Source organism: Giraffa tippelskirchi, chromosome 2, assembly GCF_054371585.1.
Source record: "Giraffa tippelskirchi isolate mGirTip1 chromosome 2, T2T-mGirTip1v1.2.pri, whole genome shotgun sequence".
NCBI lineage: Eukaryota > Metazoa > Chordata > Mammalia > Artiodactyla > Giraffidae > Giraffa > Giraffa tippelskirchi.
In genome coordinates, this window is record NC_137276.1 from 82,106,759 (window position 1) to 82,128,458 (window position 21,700).

At 39.3% G+C, this 21,700-nt stretch overlaps 1 protein-coding gene across 20 annotated transcripts in view; it reads right to left on the bottom strand.

Moving 5' to 3' along the window:
• Positions 1 to 21,700, bottom strand: part of MTR (5-methyltetrahydrofolate-homocysteine methyltransferase) — a 246,445-nt gene that overhangs the window by 103,206 nt on the left and 121,539 nt on the right. For 5 of the 20 annotated variants that reach the window (XM_081569325.1, XM_081569307.1, XM_081569309.1 and 2 more), the window contains 2 exons: positions 16,718 to 16,846; positions 15,482 to 15,627 (listed from right to left, as the gene is read on the bottom strand). In XM_081569325.1, the coding sequence (XP_081425451.1) occupies positions 15,482 to 15,627; positions 16,718 to 16,846 (275 nt within the window). Of the gene's footprint in view, positions 1 to 6,495; positions 7,202 to 8,143; positions 8,217 to 15,481; positions 15,631 to 16,710; positions 16,847 to 21,700 lie in introns of those variants that run through there. The other 15 variants (XM_081569313.1, XM_081569312.1, XM_081569319.1 and 12 more) reach the window with 6 other exon arrangements.

Below are 21,700 nucleotides of genomic sequence, written 5' to 3' on the forward strand. Positions count from 1 at the left end.
TTTAAAAGATATTTTCTTTGAAAATTCTAAAGCAAAGCAAAATCTACTAGATATCTGGGTTATGGTCTTAGAATAATTCTAAGTAAGAATCAGAGTATATCCAAAGATGTAACTATCGAGATTCTGATTAATTTTACAATGAATTCTCATTTATCCTAAATGTTTCCAAATGTTGGGATGTTTTTTAAAATTCAGATTAAAAAGAGATACCAGAGTGCTGGCTTTGGCGATGGTCATGCCTCCTTTCCATATTTGTAATTGCTTTCTCCAACAGTAAGAAATGTGTATTTTATTAATAAAAGTAGTTTCATTTCAGTTTTATTGAGGTATATTGACAATTACAATTTATCCCCATTTCCTCCACTTCTGAGCCCCTGGCTACCACCATTCTACTCTGTTACTATGAGCTTGATTTTTTTTTTTTTTAACAGTCCACTAGTAAGTGATATCATGCAGTATTTGTCTTTCTCTGCCTGGCTTGTTTCACTAAGCATAAGTTTTGTCTATGTTGTTGCAAATGGCAGGATTTCCTCCTTTTTATGGGTGAATAATATTCCTGTCGGTGTATGTGTCTATTCTATTCATTCTTCAATCAGCGGAAACGTACGTTGTTTCCATACATTCACTACTGTAAAATGCTGCAGTAAACATAAGGACATAGAGGTACAGATATTTCTTCAAGATAATGATTTTATTTCTTCTGGCTAATTACCCAGAAATAAGACTGTTGAATCATATATTAGTTCTATTTTTTAATTTTCTGAGGAACTTCCACACTTTTCCACAGTGGCTGTACCAGTTTGCATCCCCTCTTCTAGTGTACTAGGGTTCCCTTTTCACCACATCCTTGCCAACACTTCTTGTCTTTTTGATGCTAGGTATTCCAACAGGTACAAAGTGATATCTCATTGTGGTTTTCATTTGCATTTCCCTGATAATTCATGATGTTAAACACCTTTTTAGGTGCCTGTTGTCCATTTTTATGCCTTCTTTGAAAAGTTTATTCAGGTCTTCTGCCTATTTTTTAATTGGTTTATATTTTTGATACTGAGTTGTTTGAGCTATTTATGTGTTTTACATACTGTTAATCTCTTATCAGATATATATCATTTGCAAATATTTTCACTCATTTAGTATGTTGTCTTCCATTTTGTTGGTGGTCTCATCCACTGTACAAAAACTTTTAAGTTTAAGGTTCCATTTGTTTATTTTTTCTTTTGTTTCCCTTGCTTGAGGAGACAAATCCAAAAACAACAGTGCTAAAACTTACATAAAAGATTATACTGCCTATGCCTGTTTCTAGGTGTTTTATGCTTTTTGCTTTACATTTTGGTCTTTAGTCCATTTTAAATTTATTTGTATATAATGAGAAAAAATGTTCTAATTTCATTCTTTTACATGTAGCTGTCCAGTTTTCCAAATACCAACTATGGAAAAAACTGTTATTTCCTCATTGTATACTTTAGCCTCTTTTGTTGTAAATTAATTGACATTAATCTACATGGATTCTTTGATTTTTCATACTGTCCATGGGGTTCAGGCAAGAATACTGGACTGGGTTACCATTTTCTTCTCCAGGAAATGGATCATGGAGAAAGCAAGGGAATGCCAGAAAAATATTTACTTCTGCTTGATTGACTATGATAAAGCCCTTGACTGTGTAAATCACAACAAACTGTGGAAAATTCTTAAAGAGATGGGAATACTAGATTACCTTACCTGTAGTCTTACCTGTCTGTCTTACCTTACCTGTCTGTCTGCCAAGAAAGTTGTACATGGGTCAAGAAGCAACAGTTAGAAGTGAACATGGGACAGTGGACAGGTTCACAACTGGGAAAGGAGTGTGACTAGGCTATATCTTGTCACCCTGTTTATTTAACTTATATGCAGAATACATCATGCAAAATGCTATGCTGGATGAATCACAGGCTGGAATCAAGATTGCTGGGAGAAATATCAACAACCTCAGATATGCAGCTGATAACATTCTAGCAGCAGAAAATGAGGAGGAACAAAAGAGCAAGATCCTCTTGATGAGGGTGAAAGAGGAGAGTGAAAAAGCTCACTTAGGCACCCATGGAGCCCTGCCTGGTACCCTGATGCCCTTCCCAGGGGCCCCACAGGACCTGGAAGCCAGGGCCTTTCTTAAGAAGTTGCTGGAGCAGAGCAAGACTTCTTCCTTGGTCTCAACTTCTTGCACCATCTCCCTGACCTGCCCTGCAAACCCTCTCAGCCTCCTACCTTGGGTCAACCATGTTCCCTGCCCTGGGAACGCTCAGCTTGGTGGCCACATGCAGAGACAGTGAGACCAGGGCAGGAGATGCAGACACCTGAAGTTACAGGGAAATGTTGGTCTGTCTCCAACCAGGAAGCGATCCCTCACCAGAACCTGACTTGCTGCCACCCTGATGGTGAACATCCAGCCTCCAGATAAAGCTCTGAGCCTTTGGAGTGGGAGCACTGACTCCAAGACCCTAGACTACCAGAGAACTAACCTTAGGGAGTATCAAATAGCGAGAACTCACACAAAGGAAACTGCATGAATACAAGACCCTACATCACCCAACCATCAGTAGCACCCTGTGCAGGGTGCCTCATCTCAGCAACAAACAAAACAAAAATACAAACCCAATCATCAGCAGACAGGATTACCCCCTCACTCAGCCTTGCTCATAAGAGGGAAAACAAACAAACAAACAAACAAAAACTTAGCACAAATCTCACCCTATATGAAGCTTATACAAACCATTGGACCAACCTTAGGAGGGAGGAAAGCAAATGGAAGAAAGAATTCAACCTTGAAGCCTGGGACAAGGCGATCTCAAACTCAAAAGTTAAAAAAAAAAAAAAAATGATGAAAAGGCAGAGAAATACAGCACAAATGAAGGAACAACCTAGAAACACAGAAGTCCAAATAAAAGAAGAGAAAATAGGCAAACTACCTGAAAAAGAATTCAGAATAGTCATAGTAAAGACGATCAAAAACCTTGAAAACAAAATGGAGAAAATGCAAGAATCAATTAACAAAGACCTAGAAGAATTAAAGAATAAACATACAGAGACAAACAACACAATTACTGAAATTAAAAATACTCTAGAAGGAATCAACAGCAGAACATCTAAAGCAGAAGAACAAATCAGTGAGCTGGAAGATAAAATGATGGAAATAACTTCTGAAGAGCAGAATAAAGTAAAAAGAATGGAAAGAACTGAGGATAGTCTCAGAGACTACTGGGACAATATCGAATGCAGCAACATTCGAATTATAGGGGTCCCAGAAGAAGAAGAGAAAAAGAAAGGGTATGAGAAAATTTTTGAAGAGATTATAGTTGAAAATTTCCCCAACATGGAAAAGGAAATAGTCAACCAACTCCAAGAGGCACAAAGAGTCCCATACAGGATAAACGCAAGAAGAAACACACCGAGACACATAATAAGCAAACTAACAAAGACTAAACACAAAGAAAGAATAGTAAAAGCAGCAAGGGAGAAGCAAAAAGTAACACACAAGGGAAACCCCATACACTCAACAGCTGATCTTTCAGCAGAAACTCTGCAGGCCAGAGGAGAATGGCAGGATATATTTAAAATACTGAAAGGGAAAAATGTACAACCAAGATTACAGTATCCAGCAAGGATCTCATTCAAAATTGATGGAGAAATAAAAAGCTTTTCAGACAAGCAAAAGTTAAGAGAATTCAGCACCACCAAACCAGCTTTACAACAAATATTAAAGGGATTTATATAGTCAAGAAATACAAGAGAAGAAAAAAGATCTACCAAATCAACCCCAAACAATTAAGAAAATGGCAATAGGGACATATGTATCAATAATTACTTTAAGTGCAAATGGATTAAATGCTCCAACCAAAAGACACAACCTGGCTGAATGGATACAAAAACAAGACCCATATATATGCTGTCTACAAGAAACCCACTTCAGACCTAAAGACACATATAGACTGAAAGTGAGAGGATGGAGAAATATATTCCATGCAAATGGGAAACAAAGGAAAGCTGGAGTAGCAATCCTCATATCACACAAAAAAGACCTGAAAATAAAGAAGATTACAAGAGATAAGGAAGGACACTACATAATGATCAAGGGATCAATCCAAGAGGAAGACATAACAACTGTAAATATCTATGCACCCAACATAGGAGCACCTCAATACATAAGACAAACATTAATAGACATAAAAGGAGAAATAACACAATAATAGTAGGTGACATTAACACCCCACTCACACCAATGGACAGATCATCAAAACAGAAACTAATAAGGAAACACAAGTCTTAAATGATACATTAGACGAGATGAACCTCATTGATATCTTCAGGACAATCCATCCAAATGCAGAAGAATACATCTTCTTCTCAAGTGCACATGGAACATTCTCCAGGATAGACCACATCTTGGGTCACAAATCAAACCTCAGTAAATTTAAGAATATTGAAATTGTATCAACCATCTTCTCCAACCACAATGCTATGAGTCTAGATATCAATTACAAGAAAAAATTGTAAGAAACACAAACACATGGAGATTAAACAACATGCTTCTTCAGGTTACTGAAGAAATCAAAAGGAAAATCAAAAAAATTCTAGAAACAAATGACAATGAAAACATGACAATTCAAACCTATGGGATGCAGCAAAGGCAATTTTAAGAGGGAAGTTTATAGTAATACAATTCTACCTCAAGAAACAAGAAAAACATCAAATAGACAACCTAACTTTACACCTAAAACAACTGGAAAAAGAAGAACATAAAAAACCCAGAATTAGTAGAAGGAAAAAAATTATAAAGATCCAAGCAGAAATAAATGAAAAAGAAATGAAAGAAACAATAGTAAAGATTAATAGAACTAAAAGCTGGTTCTTTGAGAAGATAAACAAAATTGACAAACTTTTAGCCAGACTCATCAAGAACAAAAGACAGAAGAATCAAATCAACAAAATTAGAAATGAAAAAGGAGAGGTTATAACAGACTATGTAGAAATACAAAGGATTATAAGAGACTATTATAAACAACTATATGGAGATAAAATGGATAACCTGGAAGAAATGGACAGATTCTAAGATAAGTTCAGTCTTCAAGACTGAACCAGGAAGAAATAGAAATTATGAACAACCCAATTACAAGCACTGAAATTGAAGCTGTGATCAAAAATCTCCGAAAAAACTAAAGCCCAGACCAGATGGTTTCACAGGAGAATTCTATCAAACATTTAGAGAAGAGCTAATGCCTATCCTTCTAAAACTCTTTCAAAAAATTGCAGAGGAAGGAACACTTCCAAACTCATTCTATGAGGCCACCATCACCCTGATACCAAAACCAGACAAAGACAACACAAAAAAGAAAACTATAGGCCAATATCACTGATGAACATAGATGCAAAAACCCTCAACAAAATTTTAGCAAACAGAATTCAGCAACACATCAAAAAGCTCATACACCATGATCAAGTTGGGTTTATTCCAGGAATGCAAGATTCTTCAATATATGCAAATCAATCAATGTGATACACCATATTAACAAATTGAAAGATAAAAACTGTATGATCATCTCAATAGATGCAGAAAAAGCCTCTGACAATATTCAGTACCCATTTATGATTAAAACTGTTCAAAAAATGGGCATAAAAGGGACCTACCTCAACATAGTAATGGCCATATATGATAAGCCTACAGCAAACATTATTCTCAACGGTGAAAAACTGAAAGCATTCCCCCTAAGATCAGGAACAAGACAAGGGTGTCCACTTTCACCACTATTATTCAACATAGTTCTGGAAGTCCTAGCTACAGCAATGAGAGAAGAAAAAGAAATAAAAGGAATCCAGATTGGAAAAGAAGTAAAACTCTCACTGTTTGCAGATGACATGATACTGTACATAGAAAACCCTAAAGATAGTATCAGAAAATTACTAGAGCTAATCACTGAATTCAGCAAAGTTGCAGGATACAAAATCAATACACAGAAATCACTTGCATTTCTATATACTAACAATGAAAAATCAGAAAGAGAAATTAAGGAATCAATCCCATTCACCATTGCAACAAAAAGAATTAAATATCTAGGAATAAACTTACCTAAGGAGACAAAAGAACTGTACACAGAAAATTACAAGACACTGGTGAAAGAAATCAAAGATGACATAAACAGATGGAGAGATATTCTATGTTCCTGAGTAGGAAGAATCAATATTGTGAAAATGACTATACTACCAAATGCAATCTACAGATTCAATGTGATCCCTATCAAATTACCAATGAAATTTTTCACAGAACTAGAACAAAAAAATTTGCGATTCATATGGAAACACAAAAGACCCCAAGTAACCAAAGCAGTCTTGAGAAAGAAGAATGGAGCTAGAGGAATCAACCTTCCTGACCTCAGATTATACTACAAAATTACAGTCATCAAGACAGTATGGTATTGGCACAAAAACAGAAATATAGACAATGAAACAAGATAGAAAGCCCAGAAATAAGCACATGCACCTATGGGTACTTTATTTTTGACAAAGGAGGCAAGAATATACAATGGGGCAAAGATAGTCTCATCAATAAATGGTGCTGGGAAAACTGGACAGCTACATGTAAAAGAATGAAATTAGAACACTTCCTAACACCATACACAAAGATGAACTCAAAATGGATTAAAGACCTAAATGTAAGACCAGAAACTATAAAACTCTTAGAGGAAACTATAGGCAGAACACTTGATGACACAAATCAAAGCAAGATCCTCTATGACCCACCTTCTAGACTCAGTTCAGTTCAGTCGCTCAGTCGTGTCCGACTCTTTGCGACCCCATGAATTGCAGCATGCCAGGCCTCTCTGTCCATCACCAACTCCCAGAGTCTACCCAAACCCATGTCCATCGAGTCAATGATGCCATCCAACCATCTCATCCTCTGTCGTCCCCTTCTCCTCCTGCCCTCAATCCTACCCAGCATTAGGGTCTTTTCCAATGAGTCAACTCTTCGCATGAGGTGGCCAAAGTATTGGAGTTTCAGCTCAACATCAGTCTTTCCAATGAACACCCAGGATTGATCTCCTTTAGGATGGATTGATTGGATCTCCTTCCAGTCCAAGGGACTCTCAAGAGTCTTCTCCAACACCACAGTTCAAAAGCATCAATTCTGTGGTGCTCAACTTTCTTCACCGTCCAACTCTCACATCCTTCTAGACTAACGGAAATAAAAACAAAAGTAAACAAGTGGGACCTGATTAAACTTAAAAGCTTTTGCACAGAAAAGGAAACTCTAAGCAAGGTGAAAAGACAACCCTCCGAACTGGAGAGAACAATAGCAAATAAACAACTGACAAAGGATTAGTTTCTAAAATATACAAGCAGCTCATACAACTCAATGCCAGAAAAACAAACAACCCAATCAAAAAGTGGGAAAAAGACTAAACAGACATTTCTCCAAAAAGACATACAGATGGCTAAAAAACACATGAAAAGATGCTCAACATCACTCATTATTAGAGAAATGCAAATCAAAACCACCATGAGATATCATCTCACACTGGTCAGAACGACCATCATCAAAAAAGTCTACAAACAATAAATGCCAGAGAGGGTGTGGAGAAAAGGGAATGCTCTTGCACTGTTGGTGGGAATGTAAATTTATACAGCTACTATGGAAGACGGTATGGAGATTCCTTAAAAAACTAGGAATAAAACCACCATATGACCCAGCAATCCCACTCCAAGGCATATACCCTGAGGAAATAAAAATTGAAAGAGACACATGTATCCCATTGTTCACTGTAGCACTATTTACAATAGCTAGAACATGGAAGCAACCTAGATGTCCATCGACAGATGAATGGATAAAGAAGTTGTAGTACATATACACAATGGAATATTACTCAGCCATAAAAAGGGATGCATTTGAGTCAGTTCTGATGAGATGGATGAACCTAGAACCCATTATACAAAGTGAAGTGAGTCAGAAAGAAAAAGATAAATATCATATTCTAATGCACATATACAGAATCTAGAGAAATGGTTCTGAAGAATTTATATACAGGGCAGCAATGGAGGAACAGACAGAATAGACTTATGGACATGGAGGGGAAGAGGGTGAGATGTATGGAAAGAGTAACATGGAAAGTTACATTACCATATGTAAAATAGATAGCCAACGGGAATTTGCTGTACGGCTCAGGAAACTCAAACAGGGGCTCTGTATCAACCTAGAGGGGTGGGATGGGGAGGGAGATGGGAGGAAGGTTCAAAAGGGAGGGGATATATGTAAACCTATGGCTGATTCATGTTGAGGTTTGACAGAAGACAACAAAATTCTGTAAAGCAATTTTCCTTCAATAAAAATTTTTTTTTTAAAAAGAAAAGGCATTTAAAAAAATAATTAAAGAAAAAACTCACTTCGCTTAAAACTCAGCATTTAAAAAACCAAGATCATGGCATCTGGTTCCATCATTCAGTGGCAAATAGAAGGGGAAAAAGTGGAAACAGTGACAGATTTTATTTTCTTGGGCTCCAAAATTACTGTGGATGGTGGCTGCAGCCATGAAATTAAAAGAAATTTGCTCCTTGGAAGGAAAGCTATGACAAACCCATTATAAACCTATTAAAAAGCAAAGATATCACCTTGCTGACAAAGGTCTGTTTAGTCAAAGCTATGGTTTTTCCAGTAGTCATGTACATATGTGAGATATGGACCATTAAGAAGGCCGAATGCTGAAGAATTGATGCTTTCAAGTTGTAGTGCTGGAGAAAACTCCTGAGAGTCCTTTCGACAGCAAGGACTGTAGCCCACTAGGTTCCTCTGTCCATGGAACTTCCCAGGCAAGAATATTGGTGAAGGTTGCCATTTCCTTTTCCAGGGCGTCTTCACCACCCAGGTTTTGTACTCTCATCTCCTGCATTGGCAGGAGGATTCTTTACTGCTGAGCCACCAGGGAAGTCCTTTCTAAATATAGTATCTGTAAATAGTGATAGTTTTACTTCTCTTCCAATTTGTATGCATTTTATTTCTTTTTCTTGTCTGACTGCTGTGGTTAGGACTTCCACTACTGTGCTAAGTAGAAATGGCAAGAGTGGTTCTTCTTGGTTTGTTTTGGTCTTAGAGGAAAAGCTTTGTTTTTTATCCTTGAGTATGATACTGACTGTGGGTTTGTCATAAATGGCCTTTATTATGTTGAAATATATACAGAAACATATGTCATATTAAAAAAGATACGTGGTAAGTAGGTTGATGGATATAGAAATTGATAGATTCACGGTATATTCATCTCCTCTTACTGCTATAACAAATAGCCATGAACTTGGTGGCTTAAACAACACATATTCATTCTCTTACAGTTCTCTGTGTGGTCAGAAATCAGTATCACTGGGCCAGAATCAAGGTGTCAGCAGGGCTGCCCTCTCTCCAGAGGCTCAAGAGAGAATCCATTTCTTGTTTCTTCTGCAGCTGCTGGAAGCTGCCTCCGTTCCTTGACTCATGGCCCTTTCCTCTATCCTCAAAGCCAGAGGCACAGTGACTTGCTACAGTGGCGACTTTGCTTCCTCTTCTGTCAAATCTTTGCCTGTGTCCCTCTTTCAAGGATACGTGTGATTGCACAAAGGCCCCACTGGATTATCCAAAATAATCTCTCCATTTCAAGGTTCTTAACTTAATTCTATCTTTTGTCATATAAGGTAATATTCACAGGTTCTGGGATTACAACATGGGTATCTTTGAGGGCCATTATTTAGCTTACCCACACATGGATGGACAGAAGGAAAGAAAGAAGTAAAGACAATGAAAAGAAATATAATAAAACATTAGTAGAAGCTAAGTAGGGATTATAGATATGAATTGTTCTCCTCTGCATAACTTTATGTAGTTTACAAGCTTTTTGAAATGAACAAATTTTATAATGAAAAATGCTACCTATTTTTGGACTTCCCTGATGGTCCAGTGATTAAGATTCTGTGCTTCCAGTGCAAGGAAACTAAGATCCCACATGCTTTGTGGTGTGGCCAAAAAAAGGAATAAATGCTACCTATTTTTAAGTGGACTTTAGCTAATTCAAACATAGCTTAGTGTACTTAAGGTGCTTTCCCAGGTGTAGGATGGATTACGCTAACCTACCCATCATTCTCATGACTGGAATAATTCATCTGTAAAATGTCAATCCTGTATCAAGAACATTGTCTATAACTGTAGACCAAAATAAGTTTCCCACTTATGTCTATTCAATCTGGTCAAAGTTAAAATGAAATTTCTATAAAGAGAAGATTAATATACAAAAATGTGAGGCTACATTTGATAAGATAACTTGACAAAACTCAAATCACCTTCTCTTAATCCACAATGGCCTTGATTGGCACCCAGCTGGCTCATCCATGATATTTATAGCTCCCTCTGGAAAATTCCCAGTATCACCAAGATTACGTTTCTTGTCCCTGAACTTCCCTTGTGCCTCCAGCATTCATAACTAGATTCACATACATTATCTATAAATGAGGTATGTTTGATGTGGTGTTGTATTCATTTTTTCATAAAGCACGGAAAAAAATCAAACATCTCCCAAGCGTCTTTCTTATCATTCGTTAATTAATGAAGATTTTTTTTGTGTTAAGCCAGGCACATGCTGGGTGCCTTCTGTGGAAGACTTCATCTCAGCTCCTGTTCTATCCTGCAAGGTGAAGGCCAGCATCATGGTCATCTTACAGAGAGAGAGGTTGCAGCCTACAGAGGCCATGTAAGTTGTCCATTGTCACCCAGCTAGTAATTGTTGGAAGTGTGGGGTTGGAGGAGGCATAGGTGAAGAACGTTGATCTTACATGACAGCTAATCACACAGTTGTCCACTGAGAGACAAAACTGTTCATCGCAGGTCAGACAGTTCATTCAGTTCAGTTCAGTTCAGTCGCTCAGTCGTGTCCAACTCTTTGCGACCCCATGAATCGCAGCACGCCAGACCTCCCTGTCCGTCACCAACTCCCAGAGTTTACCCAAACTCATGTCCATCGAGTCAGTGATGCCATCCAGCCACCTCATTCTCTGCCGTCCCCTTCTCTTCCTGCCCCCAATCCTTCCCAGCATCAGGGTCTTTTCCAAAGAGTCAACTCTTCGCATGAGGTGGCCAAAGTATTGGAGTTTCAGCTTCAACATCAGTCCTTCCAGTGAACATCCAGGATTGATCTCTTTTAGGATGGATTGATTGGATCTCCTTGCAGTCCAAGGGACTCTCAAGAGTCTTCTCCAACACCACAGTTCAAAAGCATCAATTCTTCGGCGCTCAGCTTTCTTCACCGTCCAACTCTCACATCCATACATGACTACTGGAAAAACCATAGCCTTGACTAGACGGACCTTTGTTGGCAAAGTAACATCTCTGCTTTTTAATATGCTATCTAGGTTGGTCATAACTTTCCTTCCAAGGAGTAAGTGTCTTTTAATTTCATGGCTGCAATCACCATCTGCAGTGATTTTAACAAACACCTAATATCCGTTCTCCTCAAACTCTTCAAAGTTTCAAAACACACAAAAAAAGCAGAGGAGATGGTTCTTGCCCTTTTCAATATCCTACAATCAAACTGGAGACATAATACATATACCCTATGGTGGGAGTAGAGTTACAAAGTGATACTGTATACCCTCAAAAATGCCACACATGCATGACAGAGGAAGGACAGATCTGCAGACTGAAGCAGTGATAACTGCGGAGTCTGCCCCAAGGCCACAGAAGGGGAGCCCAGAACCAAGATCACCTCTGAAGCTGACTGAGTCTCATTGTAGCCATTGCCAAAAGCCCCCATGAACATCACCAGCAGCCCTCCTGACCCCAAATTGGGCAAAAATGCCCACCCTGGTAGTCACCCTAGAGCGCTCTAACCAATACCTAATGCCAACCTTCCACCAGGAATTTTCTTTGTCTTGAGGCCATAAAAATTGGCTACTAACCCATGAAAATTGTCACCTCTCCCTGGTCTGTCAGGAGGTCAGCCTGCTGCACTCCCAGCGACCTGTGACACATTATCTCTGCTCTTTGTTTTTAATAAACTCACTCCCTTCTGAAATGCTCTGTGTCTGGAAATTCTTTTCCAACCCACGTTTGGACTCTGCCTCAACACCAATGAGGGACTTTATAGCAGGTAGTTGGTAGTTACAGGCATTTATCTCTACCAGGCATGTGAGGGCCCAGGGGTTCAATGTGATAAAAGCCATGGTTCTTCAGTTGATTTTACTCATCATAAATATCCTTGAATGACTGAACAGAAATGATGTTTTAAAGTAAGGTGGAACTTTTACAAATTTATGTTACCATGAAATGACTGACTCTTTGGTGCACCAAGTCTCAAAAAGCAAATTTTTAAAGAAAAATAGAGGAAGACAAGAAGGGAATTGTGATTTAGGGCAATGGCAGGAAGGCAAGGTGCATCTATAAATCTCTGAAGAGCAGTTTGTTGAATAAATGCTTTTCCTTTGGAAGGCAGATGTTTGTTGGTAAATACTTGTCAGCATTGTGGCTAGCTCATCTGCAAGGGGAAATGTCTGGGCACTTTTGTTCCCCAAAGACCATGATCAGATAAGGAGGAGGGAAACTTGACAGCAGGCTTCCCTGGTGGCTCAGATGGTAAAGAATCTGCCAGCAACGTAGGAGACCGGGCTTCGATCCCTGGGTCAGGAAGATCCCCTGGAGAAGGGAATGGCAACCCACTCCAGTATTCTTGCCTGGAGAACTCCACGGACAGAGGAGCCTGGTGAGCTATAGCCCATGGGGTTGCAAAGATCTGGACATGACCAAAGAACTATCACACCACACCAAGCTTGACAACAGCTCTTGGACCTGTATTCACAAAGCAATGCTGAGCTGAAAATGAGCAGTGTAGGCTCACTGCTAATCCCAGACCTTTCCTTCTAAGAGAGAGTGATGCTTATACACATGTGATGCACACATGCACACACCCCTGTTATCTGATTCTGGTGTAGCAATAAGATTAATGTTGAGAAAAAAATCTGTCCCCAAGGCATTGTACCAGTGTTTTCCACAGTCAAACACAGCATACTGATTTCAATCTGGGTTAAGCAAGGAGAAATAAAACCAGGCTTGCCTGATGAAGCCTAAAATTTGAGGTGGTTAGGGTGACAGAGTGTAAGGAAGGTTACAGTTCCCTGACTGCTGGGAGTTGCACTCAGAAACTGCAGTCAAATCTTGGCAAAGAGACCAATTAAAAACATGGGTTACAGAGACATGGATGGACCTAGAGACTGTCATACAGAGTGAAGAAGTCAGAAGGAGAAAAACAAATGTCAACTATTAACACACATATATGGAATCTAGAAAAATAGTACAGATAAACCTATTTGCAGAGCAGAAATAGAGACAAAGATGTAGAGGACAAATGTATGGAAGGTAAGAGGGAGGGTTGAATTGGGAGATTGTGATTGACATATATACAATATTAATATATATATATATATATATATATATAAAATAGATAACTAATGAGAACCTATTATATAGCTCAGGGAACTCTACTCAATGCTCTGCAGTGACCTAAATGGGAAGGAAATCCAAAGAAGAGGGTATATATTTAAACATATAGCTAATTCACTTCGCTGTGCAGTAGAATTCAAGACAATATTATAAAGCAACTATATCCCAATAAAAAATTAAAAAATAAAATAATGAGTGGTGAATATTCCTCAAAATAATATATTTGAATCTGCAGTGGAAGGTGTTCAAAACCTAAATGATATATGCACCACACCTTAGCCCCAAAAAAGGAACAAAATTGAGTTAGTTGAAGTGATGTGGATGAACCTAAAATAGGGTGAAGTAAGTCTGAAAGAGAAAAAAAAATATTGTATATTAACACATATATATGGAATCTAGAAAAATGGTGCTAGGGAACTTATTTGTAGGCAGGAATAGAGGCGAAGACATAGAGAACAGACTTGCAGACATAGCAGGGAAAGGAGTGGGTGGGACAAATCGAGAGAGCAGCATTGAAGCATACACATTACCATGTACAAAATACATAGCTAGTGGGATGTTGCTGTGTAATACAGGGAGCTCAACTCTGTGTTTTGCTATGACCTAGAAGAGTGGGATGAGGGGTGGAGGTGGGAGGGAAGCTCAAGAGAGAAGGGATATATGTATATATATGGCTGGTTCAAGATGTTGTACAGAAGAATCTAATACAACATTGCAAAGAAATTTTATTCCAATAAAAACAAAAACTGAATGATACAAAGTACTGGTGATATAGTCGCTCTAGGCTCTGCAGAGAATGTTACTCTCTAGGAGGCCAGGGAATTTGACTCATTGCAACCTAGCCCTTAGAACACAACCTGGCCCAATAAATGTTTGATAAATGAACAAGTAGATGAATGGACTGAATGAATAGAAATATCTTCCCTCTTGGGGATCTCAGCCAAAGCAAAAGGAGAGGTAATTTGCCCAATCAGCATTTTCTCTAACAACACAAGCACTGTTTGAGCTCATGGGAAGAGAAGCTTACAAGGTAGATGTAAGTGGTTTTTCCCCTGTTACAGCAAATCTTAGCAGGACCTTGATAGCAAGGTTCCAATTAAATCTACAAAATAAGCAAGGTTTTTCAGATTCTTACCTGAGTCATCCAAGTGGCCTGTATTCATAAAATCAAAGTTGATTTGCCACATACCCATCCCACTAGAATAAGCACCCACATCTTTTTTTTTCTACAGAAGGCTTTGTCCCTCTAAATTCTTTCTACTCTCACTGAATTTCTCTGCTTTAAATGGAGCATTCCTCTTTCCTACCTTCCCCCCTGCTCCCTGACCTCAAGTATGCCCACAAATATTGGCTACTTACACGACCAAACCCTTTGTAAAACTCATTCTTGCTTCCCACCACCCAGAAATCTTCACATTCCCTGCTACACACATTGTGAGTCAAAATTTAAGGGTGGCATCTAAAGTCAAACGTCACTTTTCACTTAATCAAACCCAATAATTACTCTGCTTTCTGAAGTCAGAGCCTCCTGCGAATCCAATACAAACCGTCTAAAATTAGCATTTGCCTTCCCCTCAATGCCAGCGGTGCTAGGTGACTCAGCCCTGCCAGGCACCAGCCCCTTCAGCTTCCAGGGTCTGAGCTGACACCCTTGTCATGACACACTCCTTCGTTTTGTAACCATGTTCCTTCTGCATCTTTTCATTCACCCCAGTGAACCTCCTTGACTTCAGCGCCTCTCTCTCTAGTTTAAACCGTGTCAGGCCTGGCTCTCCTGCCACAGATGAAAGCAGACGAAGATAAACTCTGTTTTCTGACAACAGGGGAGGGAAGGATTTCTCTTCATCTACCTTCTGCTTAAAGGAAAAGAATCACACTATCATCCTTGGGTGGCCAGCCTTCAGATACAGTAATTCACATGGTAAAATGTACCTAACACTGAAGTGCCACTGGACTTCCATGAGTCTTGGATGATGAAGAAGGAAGGTGAAGGAATATTACAATACTTACGACTCATCATTATGGATATCAGTGATCACTGAATTGTAGGCTTTGGAAAGGTCACTGATGGATGCAGATTTGTTTTCTGCTCTCGTTTCTTTGCACTGGTCATGTGCAGCATGTCTCTGGATGCTGGAAGAGCTCTCTGAAGCTACCTGCTTTTTTAAAAAGATATAATTGACATATAACCTTGTGTAACTTTAAGATGTGCAATGTGTTGGTTTGATACATTTCTATATTGTGATACGATTACTACGGCAGTGAGCTAAGGCCTTTATCACATCACATATTTATCGTTTCTGTGTTGAGAACAGTTATGTTTAGTCTCTTAGCAACTCTGAAATTTATAATATAGTATGGGTGACTATAATCACTATGTGTTGCCTTAGATCTTCAAAACTTATCTAGTTGCAAATTCGTACCCTTAAACATCACCCCAATTCCCACCCCATCCGCACCCCAGGCCCAGGTCCTGATAACCACCATTCAATTCTGTTTTTATAAAAAAGTTGTTCTTTTTCTGGGGGGGTGGGGATTCTACTTTTTTTTTAGATTCCTCACATAAGTGATATCACACAGTATTTGTTTCTTCTCTCACTTCCTAGCTGGTTTCTTGTTGTTTAGCTCTCTAGTATGATTTCATCCATTCAACAAATACTTAAGTTTTCTACTATGTGTTTACTAGAATTTCTAAATTTGGGTTGTGATATTGAGACGGGCTGGGACCTGGGACACTTTACTGCAGTGGTTGCATCTGGACAAGCTACTTCTTGAGCAACAAAATACAAAGAAACTATAAGGGACTAAAAATAACTGCGTGCATACGTAGTTGGGGCAAATTATGGACAAAAAGACAAAAAAAAAAACAAAACCCAAAGAAACCAGTAACTGCCACTTCTGAAGAGCCAGGAAGAAAAGCAGGGTGTCAGGAATGAAAGCAAGCATGTGCCCCCTGCACTCAACACCACCAAAGGGGTGGGCAAACCACCTAAGCCCCCCCCGACCCGACCCATGGACACACCCTACCATCACCCCATATCAGGAACCAGCTCACTCCCAGGCAGAGCGAGCAAGGGAACCTGTTACTTGCTATTGCTCCCCCGTTGCTGCAGCAGGGCCCCAGTAAAGCTTTGCCTGAATTTTTTGTCTGGCCTCTAGTAGATTTCTATTGACTGGGGAAGGTCAAGAACCCCGGTTGATATCAGCATTAACTATTACAAATGATAAAGGAAGTTCACTGCGTACCTTATCAAATAGAATAAATAATATACCTATCTTCAACTTTCTGGTAAAGTTTTGTTTTTGTCTGTTTTCCCCACAATGGTTAATTGTAGCTGATGGAGTCTCACAAGGTCTTTCTCTGGTCTCATCTGTCTGTTGGATGATAACACACAAAGTGTGAAGCAGGATTAAGTTTTTTAATTATTTTCACCTTACTGATCATTTTTCTAACTATGAAAAAGAATTTTACCCAAACTTATCCCTCTGCCAAGTGAAATGGACTCAAAAATTTATATAGGGAAAAAAAAGTTGTATAGAGATGCCCCATCTCTTTCCTTCTATGATACAACTCCATCTGGGGGGGGTGGTGGTGAAGGTAGGATATATCCACTCATTAATATTTGACTCCTAACTTTATTCAAGATGATTAATTTGAAGGCACAGTGGAGGGAAATAGAACTCTACAGACTAAGAACCAGCCTTGGTTCTACTAAAGACCAAGCTAGTCCTTCAGATTCCTCAACAGTTTTAAAGTGCACGTGTTACTACTTGCCCAGAGCAATGTTAGGAGAAATCAGATGATGACCAGATGGAAGGCTTTATATAAGACAAGCCATTGAGATATGTCTCAAAGCTAATTGCTACTTTTCAGTAAAGAGTTATGTTATTTTTAAAATAACCAAGCACTTTTGACACTAAGAATTTTCTCACTGGAACTTTTGAGATTTTCTTGATGTGTTCATTTCAGCAAACACCAGCAACAATCTATCATATCAGGCTAAACATTTTCTTTACTTAATATTTTAAATTTATTGAAAAGGCAATACTACTAAGCCAAAGTCTCACAACTGAAAAATTAAGCCAATTATACCTAATACCTTATTTTTAAAAATTTCTAAAATATAAAATGGTATTTTAGTTGTATCATGTAGGAATATGTTTAACATGCTAACCAAAAAACTTCAGGGGCTCTAGAGTGATATACTTTATAGTTAATGATGTCCTTTATGCTGTAATCAACTTTGGACAGTTGATCCTTCTGAGAAAAGCAGAATATAAAATTCACACATTTCCTTTTCTTTGTTTTTAACTTGAAAATTATAAGTTTTGTAATCTTATTTGTATAGTTCTATTCTGGTTTTATACCAGGTGAAATAAGATTGAAGAATTTGTCCTTGATTTTATAACAATACACATGCAAGCAATGTTATAATAAATAAAACTAGTATAACTCATTGTGGGGAGATGGGGTGGATGGGGGTTGTCTGTGAGAATATGTGCCTTTTAAAAGGGGTACAGGCTTGAAAGACACTGATCTATATACACATTTCCTTTTTAAAATAAATTTGCTACCTTTGAATCTTATCACTGATTTAACAGCAATATTTATAGTTTCATTCTAAATACACTGAGGTTAGTATCTTAATAGCAACTAATTCTAAGAAGAGTTAAAATAAAGACAATGATTTTAATGTGCACTATGTAGCTTATGTTGGCTGAATTTTATAGATTACAGTATGGGATTCGCTAGTGGCTCAAATGGTAAAGAATCCACCTGCAATGCAGGAGACATAAGAAACGTGGGTTCGATCCCTGCGTTGGGAAGATCCCCTGAAGAAGGAAACAGCAACCCACTCCAGTATTCTCGTCTGGAGAATCCCATGGACAGAGGAGCCTGGCAGGCTACCGTCCATGGGGTCTCAGAGGCGGACACAACCGAAGTGACCTAGCATGCGTGCATATATAATTTAAAAATGAACCTGCTTTGCTCTCGTTTACGTATATTCATGTATATGTGCATCTAAGTAAATGAAAAGGAAAATCTGGATTTTTAGATTCATTATTCAAATACAATCAAATTCAGAAGCCAAATTATACAAAAATAAAGCAAAGTTCAGGAAAAGTACCAAGTTTTGCAATATTACTCTGCTCTAGATTTCAATACCAGCCCTCTGTCACCAAGTTCTTGGATTTCTTTCAATTCCCCCCTGAAGAGAAGCCGATCTTGCTTTAGGATGTAACAATCCTACACTTTACACTAGAAGGCTTTACACAAGGAGGAAGAAATCCTTTCATCACACTCCAGGAGAGGCCTCGTATATAGAAAGCTCCACATCTGTATCATCTTCTTTTGCTTCTGCTAAGATCCACCCAGCCAATCTTCCACCATCAAAGGTTTGCGTAAAACATACTTCTCCTCTAGGTTGAGGTGTTTTACATTTAATCTCTGAGGAGAGTTCACCTTTGTTCATGTCAATCTCTCCCAAGTTTCTCTCAGTCTTCCATCTCAAACACTATCCATAAATTCTGCATACATTGAGAGTAGACACAAAAGTATTCAAAAGCCTTGGAGACATTTATTATCTGTCTTGTGGGCCCATCTGAGTGGCAGCTCAGATGTCTGAGTTGCTGACACTTGGTCCCCATGTCTTCTCAGATCTTAAAGTATTTTTAACTAATGATATTTAGCACTATTCACCAAGACAACTGGATTTCACATATTTTCATTGAAAACATGCACAAAATAAATGCCTATTTTTGTTTCTGGCCACACCAAGTGCCATGTTGAATCTTAGTCCCCTCATCAGGGATTGAACCCATGGCTCCTGCATTGGAAGTGTGGAGTCCCAGCCACTGGACCACCAGGGAAGTTCCAGCCTCTTCTTTTCTATAAAAGGATAATGTCTCATGATTAAAGAGAAGTAAGTACTGGAATTCTTTCAGATAATCTGGAATGAAATGTCACTTTATTCTGGTTTCTCTCTGGATGAAAGAATAAAACAGAATTGTAAAAAGTTCAAAGTTCTTTTCTCAGTGGCTGCAAGCTTCATACTCTGTAGGTTGCCATAGGTATTTGCACTGTGGAAGGCAGAAACTGTGATAAATATCATTCATGAGTCTGTCTGGTTTGTGTTTCTTCCATTTCATGGAATATCTACTCTCAAGGTTCTCAAAAATCATTTAATCTGTAATCCTTTCCTAGACAACAGTTCTAGAGATCGCTGCTTTGTGAGTCTCCAAAAGACTATCATAACACCTAAAAGCAAGAGACGAGGCAAAATATACCTTTGAAAGTTACATTTGAAGATGGGAGAATGTAAATGGAATTAGATATTCTAAGTGTTGAGAAATGACATTGAATTTAGGGGTTAATTCACTTAAATGAACACAATTTTCATTCAGATTATTCAAAATAGCATTTATTTCAAGCTGGATTTTGTTGCCAAGCTAATCTTTCTTACAGTATCTTTGTTGTAAACATTTGAAACAGTGCAGAAAGTGAGGCATACCTACACCATGAGGTCCTCACCCCTTGTTCCTATCCCCCAGAGAGGTTTAAGAATTTTGTATATCTTCGTGGACATTTTCACTGCATACATTTCTTGAAAAAACACACACATGTGGAATCATAATATACTTTCTGCTCTGCAATCTGACGACACATAGAGCTGATCTATAGCAAGAAGCTATAGTGAGGTGGTTTTCTTGCAGGGCTGCCAGTCTGCCATCTTTACTGGTAGTTAAAAAAATTTAAGTTGGGGGTGGAGGGTGCTAGGGCTCTGATGTCCCAGTCTCCTTCTGATCAAGAGAAATCATCACTGCTTCCCTCTGCTCATTTAGAAAACTCTGTAGCAAACTACATTGGAGAAGGAAATGGCAACCCACTCCGGTGTTCTTGCCTGGAGAAACCCAGGGACAGCAGAGCCTGGTAGGTGGCCGTCTATGGGGTCGCACAGCGTCGGACACGACTGAAGCGACTTAGCAGCAGCAGCAGCAGCAGTAGCAAACTACGTGGCAGGTGCTGAGTGAGGCTCTGGGTACTCTGAGCTGTCAGAGGCATGGCCCCTGCCCTCAGGGAGCTTTTCACTCTGTTCTCCTCACAAACCACTGCCCCCAAAAAGCATCTGCTTCTCTTTGAAGACAAACTTTACTGAGCACCTGTCACAAATCAAGAGCTATTTTAGACACGGCATAGATGAACAAGGTTCCAAACCTGCCCTTCAGAGAGCAGGGTCAGAGTTTAGTGGCAATGTATACTATTGCTGTCGTGAGAACACTGTGAAATATGCACCCTGCCATTAAGGAGGTAAGACGAGATGTCATTTCACTTAGCTCTGAGGAGGGGAGCGGAGGGTTGAGAAGCTGTCCTGAAGCTCAAGGGTGGGATAATTTCAGGCAGAGGGGACAACGCAAGCAGACACCTCCTTCAGGACCAGTGGGGAAACTGCAGCAGTTTAGGGCTGCTGGAGCATGTGGAGCAGGGTCAGAACATGGAGGTTTTTTCACATGCGTGTATCTGAGACAATGAGGGGTGGAGGGGGGACTAGTTTAGGCAGAAGGATTGGTGTGGGTATAAAGCATCAGAACACTCACATTTACAGCTAAAGGAAGCCAGGAAAATAACCCAGAGACTGTGGCAGAGGGCTCTACAGGAGAAATTATGAGACCCTAAACCAGGCATGGATATTTAGTGGGTAAAACCATCCAGGTGTGAGAATGAATTGGATGTGAAGTTTGAAAGAAAAAAAAGGCAGGTTTTGGAATAACTCCCAGGTTTAAAATGTTGGTGATTGGTAGATGATAGTCTTTTTTTTTTTTCATTACCTGGTACTTACTCCTCAGCATAAAAGTCTTTTTCTATCTTAAACACTTTCAATTCTATCTTCCCATCCCATCTTCTTAAGACAACCAAGTAACCTGCCTCACCTCCCACTGTCTTCAACCAAGCACAGTCCCCATAGCCCCCTCCAACTGCTCTCACGAGGGTCACCCATGAGAGGGGTCCCATTCCCAGAGCTCTTGGCAGCACCAGACTCTGTGGTCAGATCTTGAACTCTCTCTTCCTTTGCTTTGCCCGATGTGGCCCCCTCTCCCGGTCTCCTTTCCCCCGCATGTCAGCTCCTCCACTGGCTCTTCCTCTTCCTCGGTCCCAGAACCAAGTTCATCTTCTCTTCAGATTCTCCAGATGCCATCCCATCCACACCTCCACCTCCATGACGAAGCTTC